This window comes from Nelumbo lutea, chromosome 2 (genome assembly GCF_056320005.1).
Source record: "Nelumbo lutea isolate HS-2025 chromosome 2, American lotus-T2T, whole genome shotgun sequence".
In the NCBI taxonomy this organism is placed as follows: Eukaryota; Viridiplantae; Streptophyta; class Magnoliopsida; order Proteales; family Nelumbonaceae; genus Nelumbo; species Nelumbo lutea.
The window spans coordinates 73,403,126-73,419,669 of NC_142685.1; the positions used below are offsets into that span (position 1 = coordinate 73,403,126).

At 40.0% G+C, this 16,544-nt stretch overlaps 1 protein-coding gene across 2 annotated transcripts in view; it reads right to left on the reverse strand.

Moving 5' to 3' along the window:
* NOL (NYC1-like protein) overlaps positions 1 to 14,600 on the reverse strand; it is a 72,429-nt gene extending 57,829 nt beyond the window's left edge. For both annotated transcript variants that reach the window (XM_088968917.1, XM_088968918.1), the window contains exons 1-2: positions 14,227 to 14,600; positions 121 to 189 (exon numbers count right to left, since the gene is read on the reverse strand). In XM_088968917.1, coding sequence (XP_088825043.1) covers positions 121 to 189; positions 14,227 to 14,524 — 367 coding nt within the window. In that variant the 5' untranslated portion in view covers positions 14,525 to 14,600. The remainder of the gene's footprint in view (positions 1 to 120; positions 190 to 14,226) is intronic.
* Between the last annotated feature and the right edge of the window lie 1,944 nt (positions 14,601 to 16,544).

Below are 16,544 nucleotides of genomic sequence, written 5' to 3' on the forward strand. Positions count from 1 at the left end.
CATCTATATAGTTGGTAGCCTTTACAACTTGCTAAGACCAAATAATCTCTGACAATGAGAAAATAATAAGAATGTATCAAGAGAAATAAACAATAGCATCTTAATAAGTTAAGCCCTTACTTGATCTCGAGCAAATTATAACATTGTCACCTGCTTTTAGAAATTCTTTAGCTAGAGCATATCCAATCCCTGCAGGCAATAAAGAATATAACCAAGTTAGGAGATTATAAACCTTCAGATTTAAACAAAAAGGTTCATGCCAATAGGCCAAGTATAGGTGACATGTAGACTCCATTCAGTTGTTAACAGAAGTTATCAACATAAGAATACATTTACTTAATCTTTTTCTTTATTTTTATAAGTGACAGAATTTATTAATTATGAACAGAAAATATGTACCAGTCAAGCATCCCAAGGACAGGTTTATATAACTACCCCTCCCACAAAACATTAGTTACAACTGATCCCTATTGACCCCTTGCTTGGCTAGTGTATCAGCAAACCCATCTGCATATTCCTTGTTATCCATTAAATCTCTTTTAACACATCTCTATGAGACCATACCTTTTACTCATCATCCTCTAGCCAGCCAACCACCATCATGGAATATCCTTCAATGATTAGCCTATCCAAAATTCAGTTCTTGTGCTCTTTGTACTCCACAAAAAACAGCATAAAGTTCAGACCTTGTTGAATCCCCAAAGCAAATAGGAGCTGAAAAATATAGCTATGATATAGCCTTCTTTATCCCTAAAAACCCTTCCCATTCCTGAGGGGCCAAGGTTACTATAGCTGCTCTCTTCAATGTTTAGCTTTATTAAGCTATCCATAGGTGGTTGCCAGTTCCCACACCTTTCAAACTATACTCTTTTTTGAAGAAGTTGCAACCACTTCCCTCCACCTTCTCTGAATATCATCATATGACATGGGTAAGGTGGGAAAATGTCCAAAGTTTTGTCCCAGTGAATCACTCTAGCCATGATGCATTCTAAAACCGCCTCCTCTCCTTTTTGTTGAATCATTTTTTCCAAAAAAAAGTTGCTTGTGAAATGACAGTTGTAAATATTTAACAGTAATAGGTTTAGGGTCAACTAAAGAGAAGAAATGAGAAAAAAAATAAGATAGAAGATTTGGAAGAATAAGGGAATAGACCTAGACATCTATCTATTTCTAATCTTATACAATTAAGAAGAGTACAGTGACTATAATATCCCTCACTATGTTAACGCAGTATTTTTGCTAATTCTACCAACACTCCCCCTCAAGATGGCATATAGCTATCACACACCAAGCTCAGTAAGTACATTAGAAAATGGTGACTTTCCAACAGCCTTGGTAAGATCATCAACCAGTTGGACCTTTGTTCTTAGTAGAAAAATCTCTATGGAAGCTACTTTTTCCTGAACGAAATCCCTATCAATTTCAATATGATTAGTATAATCATATTGCACTCGATTATGGACAATACTAACCACAGCCTTGTTGTCACAATAAAGATTTACTGCTCCTTCAACTAGATATCCCAACTCTTGGAGTAAAGTCTTCAACCAAAGTAATTCACATGGCCCATGTACCATTGCCCTATACTCTAGTTTTGCATTGACCTTGCAACAACTGCTTGATTTTTTTTATTGATGTATAACAATTGATTGCTTTTTACCCCTTCATGTAACAAGATTCCCCCAATAAGGTACAATACCCTAAGGTGATGTAACAAGAAACATCACCAGACCCCAAGAAAAACGGAGTAGACTCAAAAAAGGTAACATTAGCACACACAAAGGAACGTCAAGAGCTAGGATGATAACATTTATACCCTTTCTGAGTCCGGGAATAGCCAAGGAATATGCACTTAATAGATCGTGCATCTAACTTGTCCCTTCCTAGCCCCAAATTATGGAGAAAGTAGACACACCCAAAAACCCGAGGAGATAGAGGAAACAAAGTGGTGAATGGAGAATGACCATCAAGGATAGACATGGGCATCCGGTTAATCAAGAAGCAAGAAGTAAGCACTGCATCACTCCAAAAGGGTTTAGGGACATTCATGTGATGCATGAGAGATCGAGCTGTTTCCAAAAGATGACGATTCTTTCTCTCAGCCACTCCATTTTGTTGTGGGATGTAGGTACATGAAGTCTGATGGATAATGCCATGTTGGTCTATGTATTCTTGAAATGATGAAGAAAAATATTCACGGCCATTATTGGAACGAAAAATTTGAATGTGAACACCAAATTGGTTGCGAATCTCAGCATAAAATTTTTGGAAAATAGTAAACAATTCACTCATTTCTTTCATTAAATAGAGCCACGTCATCCTTGAATAATCATCAACAAAAATGACAAAATATCTATATCCATTGTATGACATCACTTTATAAGGACCCCAAACATCTGAATGAACCAAAGAAATGGATTCGACACACGGTTATCAACCCTACGACTAAAGGGAACACGATAATGTTTCCCCAACTAACATGACTCACAATCTAAAACAAAAAGTTGAATCAACGAAGGAAGCAAAGACTTCAAAACTTTCAGCGAAGGATGACCAAATCGACAATGCCACTGGAGAGGAGAGAGAGATGATTGGAGAGTTGTTGATGTTCTTCCACCACCATCAAGATAATACAATCCACCAGCTTCATCCCCGTCTCGAGATCCTGAAAAACACACGAAGAAGGGTAAAAAGTAATAGAGCAATTAAGTAACTTGGTCAACTTACTAATAGACATAAGGTTAAGCGGAAATTTTGGGACATACAAAACTGAGGATAAAGGTAAGGTGTCATGTTAACACTGCCAACACCACAAATGGAGGATGTGGAACCATTAGCAAGGGTAACAGATTGTGATGTTGAGCAATGAGAGAGGGAAAAAACACACATGGAGTTTCAGTCATGTGATCGGAGGCTCCAAAGTCAATAATCCAGGGATTGGGTGTAGATGCCAGACAAGCCATACCTGAGTGTGCGAGAGTGGTCGTATTCTATTGAGATGTGGCCTGAACAAACCTCTCATACTCATCACGGGGAACACTCATCATCTCATTCCTGGGAACATCTGTGATGTAGGAAGCATCTGATTAGCTTAATGACTCTCCTGTCTAAAGCTACTGTCACTAGTCATAGCATGATTGGTCCAAGTTGAAGGTGGATCATGCAAGTCATAGCAATAATTAATGGTATGTTCATCCATTCCACAGTGTACACCTCCTCGGACTTGAACTACGTCCTTGGCCACGGGCTCCCCCTGAATTTCTACCACCATTACAACCACCACCACGGTAATAGGTAGGTCCACCACCACCACTCCAGCCATATACCAATCCACTGCTACCACTACGGCCAGATCGACCTCCCTGAGCTCCACCTCTAACACCACGGTCCCTTGATACTGCAAAGGCTGATCTATCGTAAACACTAGTGTTCTCGGTAGATCCAATGGAAATCCTCCTAAGTCGAACAAACACTTCTTCTAAGGAAGGGAGAGTTGATCCTCCTAGTATCTAGGCCCGCACTGGTTCATACTCAGACTTCAGCCCCACCAAAAATAAAGTTACATCAAGTTGTTATCTCTGTTGTTGCTGAATTTTGACATCAGAAGTAAGGGGGTGATAAACATTCAGCTCATTATGGATGTTTCTCATACTGGCATAGTACTCCTCAAGACTCTGATTACCCTGTTGTATATTAAAGTATTCCTGATACAGCTGATATACTCTGGTTGTATTGTCTTGACCCAAATACAACTTCTTAGCATGATCCCACACTTCTTTGGCAGTGCCAAGAAACATGAAGTTTACACTAATCTTGTGTTCCATACTGTTCCATAACCATGTGATAATCTGTGCATCTTGTTTCCAGTCATCATACTCATGAGAATCGGTGGAGGGTTTTTCTTCTCTCATGTGTTTCACCTTCTTCTTTGCCTTCAGAAAAACTTCTACAGATTTAGCCCAGGGTACATAACTTTCTCCATTCAGTTTAATGGAGGTCATTTGAACGTTTAGGTAGTCAGTAGGAACCATCACATTAGTCTTGCTATCATTGCTGTCTCCCATAGCTGAATTCTGATATTGCTGAATTCGGCACACGGCACACAGCACACAGCACACTGCACAGTAGACCACACCACACACTGAACACACTGGTTTCAGCACTTAGTACTGTTGAAAATTGCACTCTTTACACTACAAACCCTACCCCACAACTACCTGAACACTCACTACACTGTTTGAGGACCACTCCCCTTTCGAATCATATTGAAAGAAAACATAAACCCTAGCACACTACAATCTGAAACAGACTTATCATTTGATTCACAATACGAAATTGCATAGAAATCTCTTACCTAATCACCCAAAAAGACCACACAAGACATCCACTGCACCACACGAACCAGCCCTATTCTCTTCATCGATTAGGAGAGGGCTTCTTAGAAACCATGGCAACCAACCACAAACAGCACAACTGGAGGCATAGAGACCTCCAAGGGAAAAGGGCGACCACTCCTTTTCAGACCTTTCCCTTATCTCCAACAAATGGCGAAGAAACCAAGAGAAAACCCTAGACTAGGTGTGTAGAGAACAGAATTCTAGGCAGGTCTGATTTGCTCAGTTTTGCTCTGATACCATATTAGGATTCGGCCTGCCCTTGAATCCTTTTAAGCTGATAACAGTCAAGAAGGAAGAGAAAGAGAGAGAGAGAGAGAGAAAGAAGAAGAAGAGAAGAGAAGAAAGGGAGAGAAAGAACTGGTTCGAATGAGAGAAAAAGATCACTCTCCCATTCAGCCAGAATTGACTTATATTACTTATATTGTGGAAAAGACACATGTGCCCCTACTTAAGTAAGGGACACTAAATTTAACATAATCTTACACATCAGCACATAAACATAAGTATAAAGACAAAACTAACCCTACATATTCAACACTAACATTCTCCACATTACCCTACCCCTTTTCCTTGGTTGTCAGAAGAAGCTAGAGTCAAAAAGGTTCAGCACACCCAAGGTGGGGTTCCATTTGAAACTAAACAAAGAAGAGAACCAATCCCACAAATAATAAGCAAAAGGACAAGAAATCAAAAGATGAGTCGTCGTCTCACCATTTCTTAAGCAAAGAAAACAGACATGTGGGAAAAGGCTCCAGCATGGCCTTTTTCTTTGAAGTACATCTATAGTATTGATCTTTTGAAGAGTCACTTCCCAGCAAAAAGCCCTAACCTTTGGCGGCACAGGAGAATACCGGATTTCTTTAGTAAGAAAAGAGACAGACCCAGAAGAAGACTGAACTAAGGCATTGAAAAAAGATGAACAAGAGAAAGTCCCTGAAGAGGGCTCTTTCCAAATTCTACTATCTGGGCAGGAAAGATCTAGGAAAATTGAATTCAACACAGTGAATAACTCATCTGCAAAAGCCAATTCTGAATCCCTCAACCCTCTTCTCAAACCCAAATCCCAAGTCCCCTCAGACACACGAAGTGAGGAGATAGTTTTGAATTTATTTAGGGAAAGAGAATACATTACCGGGAAACTATCCTTATGGGGAGTGTTCCCAATCCAAAGGTCCTCCCAAAACAAAATTTTATTGAGCACACATCAAATCTGATGAAAGGCTCAAAGGAAGACAAGGCTCCAGCAATTGCTTTCCAAGGGGAGAAATGAGAAGCCCTAGGGTCGACGCCATCATCCCATCAGTAGAAATCACTGATTGTAGATTTAGTTGAATTTCTTGTGAAAGGAAAGGGGAGGAAGATAAAGATTTCAGTAGTAGAGAAGAAAAGAGAGGGAGAAAAGAGTAGGAAGTCAACCAGGATTCTTGAATTAACCCTAGTCGCAACCCCTCATTATATTTATACTTAACTTAAAGGATGAGGTATTACAAGGATGCCCTTAGTAGGGTGGCTACTAATGTAACTGAACAGTCACAACTTAAAAACATAAACTAATGGGCCTAAAGCCCAACAACATCCTAACTAAATAGCTTAAAATAAGAATAAAAAACAACTAGGCCTAACTCAACACTCCCCCTCAAGTTGGGAGTAAATGTCACACATTCCCAACTTGCGTAGATCATGCTCCAACTTGTTCTTTGCAACACCTTTTGTGAGAACATCCGCGAGCTACAGATCAGAAGCAATGTATGGAAGACAAACTTCTCCAGAAGTTACTCTTTCTCTGATAAAATGTCTATCCACTTCAATGTGCTTAGTTCGGTGATGCTGGACTGGGTTATGGGCAATGTTAATTGCTGCCTGGAGTCTCCAAGGAATCGATAGGAAGTGATGTGAGTTCTGCTACAGTGGAATCAACCTCCTTGTGAAGTCTCTGTCGAAAGTAATGCTGAGAAGTAGGACGCAAAGGAGGTGGTAAGGTAGGATGGTCAAGTACAGGAGTAGACACAGGGACTGGAACTAGGAGAGGAATAAACTACTGATCACTTCCCCAAAACACTCCCCCTGAGAATGATACTTTGAAAAGAAGTATGTGGATTCAAAAAAAAGTGGCATTCATGCTAACATACCGGCTCCTAGAGATTGGATCATAGCAGCAGTACCCTTTCTGATTTTCTGCATATCCAAGAAAGACACTTCTTTGCCTTGGGATCAAGCATTGAGCGGTGAGGACCAAGGATATGTGCAAAGCAGACACACCCAAACACCTTGAGAGGAATATGAAACATCTTCCCGTCAGGGAAAAGGAGACTGAATGGGGTGTTGAATCCAAGTATACGAGAGGGCACCCTGTTAATCAGATATACTGCTATGAGAATTGCATCACCCCAAAACCGAACTGGAACTATAGATGTGCCCATCATGCTTCTTGCAATCTCAACAATGTGTCTGTTCTTCCTTTCTGCAACACCATTCTGCTGTGGGTTGTAGGGACAACTGCTCTGATGGACAACACCATATTCTAACACATATGAGGTAAGATGTTTTTCAAAATATTCCCTGGCATTGTCTAATCTGAACACCTTTATTCTTGTTCCAAACTGTGTTAGCACCATCTAATGAAATTGCCTCACCAAGGATGGTACTTCATCGCGGGATCTCATCAGGTAAATCCAAGAGTATCGTGAGAAATCATCCACAAATAAGAGAAAATATCGATAGCCTCCCATAGAAGGAACATGGTAAGGTCCCCACACATCCAAATGAATAACATCAAAAGAAGAAGAACACATTTTATTACTAGGTTTAAATGAATGTATACAATGCTTTCCAAGTTGACAACCTTCACACTCCAGACTTGACAAACTAATAGACTCAAAATGTTTTGGAAACAAAAGACTCAAAGAAGAAAAAGGTAAACGGCCCAAACGATTATGCCAAAGCATAATTTGACCCACAGACCCTGACTCACTATCCCTGCTGACATGATGATTCTGATGAGGAGGAAGAACATCCAGGAGGTAGATCCCATTCACTTCACGACCACTCCCAATCGTCCGTCCTCTTTGAATCTAAATCCAACAAAATACAATGACCAGGAGAAAAAAATTAGTGAGTAGTTCAGGTTCTTAATCAAACTACTAACAAATAACAAATTAGTGCTCAATCTAGGAACATGAAGGATTGAGGGTAAAGAAATAGAATCACTAATCTTGATAGATCCCTTCCCAGCAATAGGAACATGGGATCCATCAGTTGTGGAGACCCTATCTCTGCTAGAACATAGCTGGTAAGAAGAAAAAATAGTAGAGCTATGAGTCATGTGCTCTAAGGCTCCTGAATCTATAATCCAAGGAGGTCCCTCTTTACCTGAAGTAGAAACATAATTTGCAATTATAATTTGCAGTTACGTGTGAACTACCTGTGTGAGCAAAGGAAGTAGAGTGGACACCACCAGTGCCACCTGTACCTTGTTGTCCGCTTGCTGCTGAACTAGAACTGGCTGTATCCCGCTGGTTCAAAAGTTGCCCATACCTCTCAAGTTTGGCCCTTACTGCAACAGCTGCAACAGACTCCAGAGCAACTATAGTAGGAGGGGCCAGAATGTCACCAGTAACTGCCATGTGTGCATTTCCCTTCTTATTTTTTACTCTAGTCGGCACAAGATGTGGGTGAAGCTTCCAGCAAGTATCTCTTGTGTGTTTAGGCTTCTTACAGTAGTTACAAATCAAATCTCTTTTATCTTCCTTCTTGATTTCACTACCACCCCGATCTCCACTTTGTTTAGGTTTCATAGTACTCACCATGGCAGACTGACCAGAAACAGGATTTGTCATCATGACATCTCTCCTGCTCTCCTCCCCTGACACAGAGGCATATGCCTGGGAGAGGGTAACACTGTCCCTGGAAAGAAGATGTTGTCTTGCAATATCATACTCAAGATTAAGGCCAGCAAAAAATTCAAACACCCTATACTTCTCTAGATGTTTCTGATAGGTAGTTGCATCCTTAGTGGTTTCCCAAGCAAATGTCTCTAAATGGTCAATCTCCTGCCACAGGGTTTTAAGGGCTGAAAAATAGGCTGCAACGGGTCTATCTCCCTGCCTTGTAGAAATAATCTGATTTCTCAACTGATAAGCCCTAACAACATTCTCCCTCTGTGAATAGATTTCTGCAACCCCATCCCATATTTCCTTAGTTGCATTTGCCCATAAAAATTTTTTACTTGTATGGGGCAACATGGAATTACACAACCAAGTCATCACCATATAATTCTCCTGTACCCACCGGGAGTTGCTAGTTTCGGGTTTCACATCCTCACCAGTGATATACCCTAATTCCCCACGAGCACCAATGGCCATCTTTGCAGATTGTGACCATTCCAAGTAATTTGCACCATCCAACCTAACTGTAGTAATGGTCTCAGTCCCAAAAAGGTCTCCAGCACCTCCTCCCACTGGTCTCATTTCACTCCTAGGCTTATTTTCAACTCCGTGACCCTCCATGCTTCTCAAAAAATGTAAAGAAAATAACCGAAATATGTAACAAGATCAAACGAAACACTTCTGGAACCAACAACACCTTTCTAGTGTCCTAGACTGTCTTTCCACAAAAGATTCCTTTTCTGTGGGACGGGAGAAGAGAGAGAAGAGGAAGTCACTTTCTCTAGAAGCCTCCAAATTAGGTAGAACTTGAACCGCCCCTTATAGAAAACTCAAAGGAATCCTAAAAAATTAGGGTGCCACTTCCTAGGTCAAAATTGAAGAGTCCAACAGAAACAGGACTTTTCCCCTTTCTCCAGTTTTTCCTGATTTTGATAAGAAACCCTAGACCAGCTACAGGGCACACAGATCCACCAAAAATCCAAAAAACTGGGCTTACCTGAGAACTTCGATCAACCTCTTAAATCACCATGCAATCGGCCGATCTAGGGCTGCATGAGGAAACAACTCAAGGAACCTTTGGCTGGCTCTAATACCAAGTAGAAACCACTAATTGTAGATTTAGTTGAATTTTTTGTGAAAGGAAAGGGGAGGAAGATAAAGATTTCAGTAGTAGAGAAGAAAAGAGAGGGAGAAAAGAATAGGAAGTCAACCAAGATTCTTGAATTAACCCTAGCCGCCAACCCCTCATTATATTTATACTTAACTTAAAGGATGAGGTATTAGAAGGATGCCCTTAGTAGGGCGGCTACTAATGTAGTTGAACAATCACAACTTAAAAACATAAACTAATGGGCTTAAAGCCCAACAACTTCCTAACTAAATAGCTTAAAATAAGAATAAAAAACAACTAGGCCCAACTCAACACCATCCATTAGCTGCCATCCCATGAATACTTTGCACCACCAAGTGCCACAAACTGTCTTGCTCTAAAGGAAATCTCCACAACCACTTTCCTAACAAAGCTATATTTCTTAATCTGATATTGCCAATGCCTGAACCCCATGTTTCCTTTTTCCTAGAAACTACTTCCCATTTCACTAAATGCTCCTTTTTTGAGTCACCCGGTTCCCACAGAAAATCTCTCATGAGCTTTTCTAACTTATTGGCAACCTTGGCAGGAAAATTAAAGGTAGATAGAAAATACACCAGAAGGTTGGCCAGAGTTGACTTGATTAAAGTGATTCTACCCCCTAGTGAGATATAATTTCTCTTCCTCCCTGCTAGCTTCTTAGTGAATCTTTCTAAAATTGGGTACCAAAAGTTTTCTATTTTAGGATTTCCCCCCAGAGGTAGACCTAAATATACCAAAGGCCAACCACTTACCTCACAACCTAAAGCTCTAGCCACCAACTGCATTTCATCATCCTGTAAATTCACCCCCGCTACACAACTCTTGTTCCAATTGATTTTCAAATTGGAGACTCTCTCAAAATGCATTACCACCAATCTCAAATTATCCATCTCCTCAATTTCCCCTTCACAAAAGAGAATGATATCATCCACAAATTGTAGGTGAGTGACAATCACTTGTTGCCTCCCAACACTCCAACCTTTCAGTAGATTTCTTGAATCAGCCCTAGAAATCAAAACACTTAGGACATCCACTACTAAGGTGAAGAGGAAAGATGGCAAAGGGTCTCCTTGTCTAAGGCCCCTCTTTGCAGGAAAAAAGTCCCTAGCTACTCCATTCACTAAGATTGAGAAGTGACAAGAGGTAATACAACCCTTCATCCACTTACACCATCTCTCCCCAAAGCCTCTATTCTTCAACACTTTTAGCAAGAAATCCCAATCCACCAAATCATAAGTCTTTTCTAAGTCAAGTTTACAGATCATACCCTTTTCTTTTTTTGTAATCCACACATTCATTGGCTATTAAAATCTGATCAATAATTTGTCTCCCTTTCACAAAGGCCCCTTGATTCGATGAGATTAAGGAATGAAGGACTTTCTTGAGCCTTAGTGCAAGAACTTTAGAAATGATTTTATATAGACTCCCAATCAAACTGATCAGTCTAAAGTCCTTGGGCTGAACTGTAGGCACCCTCGTAGGGATAAAAGCTATGAAAGTAGCATTTGCACCCGCATTTATTTTTCCTCTTTCAAAGAATTCCAAGAAGACCTCTACTAGGTCATCACCTAAGATGTCCCAACAGTCTTGATAAAAAGCCATAGTGAATCCATCCAGGCCCGAGGTTTTTGATCTTTCCATAGAGAAAACTGCCTTCTTTATTTCTTGAACCTCAAATGGTCTTTCCAGGGGTTCCAACAATTCATTTTCTCCAACGTGCCACTCAAAGTCAGTTAGAGTCTCTCTTACTCTACTGGAACTGTCATAAATGGATTTAAAACCACAAAAGCTTTTGCAATCTCTTCCTCTCTTGTCAGCATTGCCCCATTCCATTCCAAACTTTCCACTATGTTCTTCCTCTTTCTTCCACTTGCCAAGCTATGGAAAAATCTTGTATTACCATCTCCTTCCTTCAACCACTTGCATCTTAATTTTTGTCTACAGATTATCTCTTCTTTTCAAAGAATTTCCTCCAAATCTTGTTTCAACTTCCATCTCTCTTCCCTTTCTTCACGCCTCAATCCTCTCTCTGCCTCAACAACATCAAGTTTTTGAATCCTTTTACTAATAGCCTCCTTTCTGTCTTCAATTCTACCAAACTCTTCTTTGTTCTAAGCTTTGATCCTAGCTTTTAGCTTTTGTAGCTTCTTAAAAAATCTATATCCCTTCCATCTAAACTCCACCTGATCCTCTTTCCACCACTCTTTCATTTTCTTTTGAAAGTCTGGATGTCACAGCCACATGTTTTCAAATCTGAAGGGGCAAGGTCCACCTCCTAGTCTTTCTTGAGATAGCCTAACTGGACAATGATCCGACGTAGGTCTAAGTAGTGCCCTCATCACCAAACCACCCCATACTTCCTCCCAATTTGAAGAGAATAAAAATCTGTCTAGTTTGCAACAAAGTGGTTTTTCCTGAAAATTAAACCAGGTAAAATCAGCTTGCACCAACGGTAGCTCCCTTGATTCAAAAGAATCCACAAAGCAGTTGAACTTTCTCATACTTGAGGTGATCCTATGGTTAGGGTTATTTGTTTCCATTATAAACCTGATGACATTAAAATCCCCTCCCAAGCACCATGGACCCTCCCACAGTCCCCTTATAGCTACTAATTCCTCCCAAAACTCCTCCCTTTCTCTGTACGAATTTGGCCCATAAACATTTGTTAAAGCCCATTCCAATCCATCAATTCTTCTTCTGAATTTCACTGTAACTGTATAGTTACCAATTAATTCTTCTGTACATTCCAAATCCTCATTTTACCAGATCGTCAGAATACCCCCTATGGCCCCCCAAGACTGCGCAAAAGCCCAACTTAGTCCTCTAGCCGACCAAATACTTCTCACCCATCTCCTATCCACCTCTGACAGTTTTGATTCCTAAATCAACACTATATCTGGCTTTTCTTTTCTGAGCATTTCCCTTATCACTCTTCTCTTCTTGGAACTCCCAAATCCCCTTACATTCCAACTAATAATCTTCATTGAGAACCTAACTTATGAGCAACCATAGAGACCACCTTTTGCTAACCTGACTACCTTCCTTTTCTCCCATAACACCCCTTGTCATAGTCTACTTCACACCTCAATCTCTCAACTTCACTCAATTTCTTCTTCCTCCTTTTAGGTGTCCCTCCTTCAAGCTTTTTCTTTGATTTATCTTGTTCTTCCTCTCTTTTCTGTTTTTTTTTTTTTTTGACTTTTCTTCCCATTTCTTCTCTTTGTTGTTTTCTTGCCCATTTTTACCCTTTCTACCTCCCTTCCCCTTACCTGGGAACTAGGAACAGGAATGTCACCCTCTTGTTCCTATTCAAAATTCTCCCCTATCTCCTCCTCTACCAAGAATCTAAAGGTCTGCAAGATTAATCCCCAAATCCTTTCCCATTCATCCACAGTGTCATTCAGAGCCTCTACATCCTCTAACAACTCTGTTACCTTAAGTGAATCACTAGGACAGTCAACTTTTGGAAGAGAGTCGCTAGGGTAGACAACTTTTGGATGAGTGTCAGCTTCACCTACGGGCTGAGATAAAACAACAACTGGGGAAGGGGGCAGATTAGTATCAAAAACTTGAGGAATACAAGAATCAAGACAAAAACTATAAACATCAAAACCTGATATGTCACCAGTTCTGCCTATGTTCTGAGGGAGTTTGCTGGGAGAAGTCTCCTCAGGATCAACTTGTGTTGCACTAACAGGGGAGCAGGGATTGCCTATTTCTATGTCATTTGACTTGGGAGAGAACATACTCGAACTGTTGACACCTTGACCTTGATCTAGGTGCTGAACAGGTTCTTCTCTGAATTTGGCGAAGACATTCACCTCCCTCGAGGTACCACCCCCCATTCCCAAGCTCTTCGACAGCTCCAAAGAGTTTGCAGGCTCAGGGATAAAATCTTCTCCAAACAGAAGTGTTTTTCCGAGGTCAACACCAGCTATAGAATACTATACTCTATGAAAATCTCTCTTTTCCTCCCTAAACTTTTCTATCAATTGCCTCAAGAAAAAGGAAGATAACTTCCATGGTTGATCTTCCTAGCATAAAACCAAATTAGTTAGGAGACTTGAGATAGCCCTGTTTGCAACACCTAACCCTAAACACTTCATCCTATCAAAAAGAGATTTTTTTCACTATAAATTCCCAATCCCTTGGGTCCTGTAATTACAGTAAATTTCTACCTATCCCGCATTGTCTTCACTTTCTTTTTTTTTAGTAGGCAATGTAGCTTTATTGCATTTGGGATCAACTGCACTATGCAAACCCCTCAAACCAGTATCATGTCAATACAGAAGCAAAGGTGGATTCTATCCACAACAGGGGATCCTGGCATCACAGTTGCTCAAACAGAGTTCCCACTATGGGAGAAGGTGCCTTAATGATTGGTTTGCAGTGGCAATAGCATTATGATCAGATTGAGTCATTTAAATAAAAGATCAAATTATGTCTCTAAAGCTAAGTTAGCTCCATAACAAACTGTTTTACTAGACACTTCTATGTCCGACTCTTCATAATACATGGCTCATGACTGGCTTCCGCTTAGAGGACCTACAGGTTCAAAATATACAGAACGGATGAAGAAAACCATCCTATAATCCAATGACTACACCTACTTCACTGACCACCAAATTTCTATGCGCCATTTCCCCAACAGAACCAACATGACCCCAATTCAAAACTATGTTGATTGAACATTATTCAGAACTCAAGGAACATAAAGTGTTATGGAATTAGAAATCAAACCAGGAAATCAAATTAAGAACAAATTACCAGCATTCAAAAACAGTAGTAAATGAGATTAGCTCCATGCACTGACCTTTAGTCGAACCAGTGATCAAGACATTGTAAGGAGGGACCATGGGTTCTCTCTTCACCGAAGACTCCGCTCTAATTCCTGGAACTTTCAGGAATTTGCGGCGAGAAGTTACCGTCGAGAAAAGACACAGGTCGGAGCGGCGATATGAAGCGAGTTGTCCGGTGAAGGGAGAGATGAGAAGGGCTTGATTATTAGCGGGAAGAGGGGAGATGGAGATGGCGGGAAGCTGAAGGGAAGCCATTGGTAGAAGTAGAACCATGGAGGAGAATCCACCAACGGATAAAATGCTGGAGGCCATTCGATGCTGTCATGCTAGCGAGTGTGATACTATCATACATACTACTACAGTACTTGCGTCATTACGTGAATACTGAAGAATAGCCTAGTCCTCCCTCTGGGCCTCATAGAAAAGATCTGTACAACGCATCGGACCCAGTTTCCAGTTGGGTCAATTATGGATCCACCCCCGGTGTGCAAGTTGGACGGATCCAACCCGATCCAAATTTTAATTTTATGCGGGCTGACCTTAGATCTTGGATCCTTTCATTGTGTTGGGGTTCAAAAGTTTAGGCTTCTTTTATTTTTCAAGCTTACCTCTTAGATAGCTCAAATCTGGCCCAAGCCCAACCTAACTATACTATACACACAAATATGCATTTAGAGACTCATATCTTGCATGAATGCATGCATATATACACACATTCATTTATATATGAACTTGACTAAAGCCCAAAGGCCCCAAACCCTACTTGAGGGCATCAAATCTTAGTGCACTTGGATTGGACAATTTAAGCTTGACCTTGGGCTTAGGCCTTAGGCCCCAATTCTTAGAATTGGGCTTGATTGAACTTAAAGGCCCAGCCTACCCGACATGCACCCCTGTTCAAGAATCATAGATTCAAGTCTCATAAACATTATTTTAAGTGATTTATATGTGATATCAAGTCATTTCTAGTTATTTTATAAATAGTATATAATATTTTAAACATTTTTAGCTTAATTTATTTATTCATACACCATCCATTTTAAATCGGACTAACAGAATTATTAACTAAACAATAGATGAGTCCAAACGCTATAGCCACTGGGTCCATGTTTCAAGCATGAAGGCTAACCATTGCATGAGTTGCAAGCACTAGGTCACTTGGACCAAAACCAGGTTTAATTTAATTATGGATAAAACTTTCTTTTACACGTCAAGGAAATGGGTTTAAAATTCAAATAATTTTTAAGTGGTAGGTCCTTATTCTTAAAATATTGAATAGGTGAGCAGGTGGCATATTTGGGACCTCACACCGTAGTTTGGGTGGGGGTTGGGTTAAGCTTTTGTTAAAGTAAAAAAGAGGGTATAATAGAAGTATATACTTACCTAAATTCATTCTTATAGACCTATCTAATCCTATTATTGTTAAATGTAGATATGAATTTAAAACGAATCTCAACCCATTTACAACCCTATAGAACAATAGATAGTAATTGGGTCATTTATTCTAATCCAATTATAAATAATGTTGATCCTAAACCCATGAATGTTGGTTCTAACTCATTAGACCATTAGTTTAGTTATTAAAGAGTCATTTGATAATAGTTAATATATAGTAGGGTAAAAGACTTAAACCTCCCCTAATGTTTCTTATAAACATTAGAATTTCTCCTCTTTTCTTAAATTGGACCAAGTCCTCCCCTATCAAATTTATGTCTAATGAAATTATTAAAAAGTCTCTTTTACCCTTGTTAAATCTTCAAATTTTCAAAATAATGGGATGCCTCCACCATGCATGCCCACACCACCGCCGCCACCTCATCCCGGGATACCTCCTCCATCAGGTGGCATTCCTGTCTTTGGTGGCACCTTGCCTTGATATGCCACCACCACTAAATCCTCAGCAACAACAGAATCAACAACAACAATAACGATTTGGTTTATCCTTAAAGTTTAAAGGTCGTGAAGGGGCTTTAATTACACGTCTTTGTGTCGTTCATTGCTCAGTTTCTAGTATTTCCTGATTTTCCAAGGTGGAGACTTGAGATTGGTGTATGGAATTACTCATTTAGGTTTTTGTGATATATTGAATGGGGTTTTAGTGTGTTCCAGTAGCAGTTAGGTAACCTTTGCAAGTATGGTGTGTTAACCAAGGTTTAATAGATAAATTTCTTGAAAAGAAAAAAATCTCCCTATTATCAGTTCAGATATTTGTTTTCTGGATATGATAATTAGTATCTTAACAGATTATTAATGGAGGGGAGGTTTTAGTCCAAATTAAAAAGTGAAGGGAAGTTTCAGTATACCAAGGGAGGTTTAAGTCTTTTTACCCTAT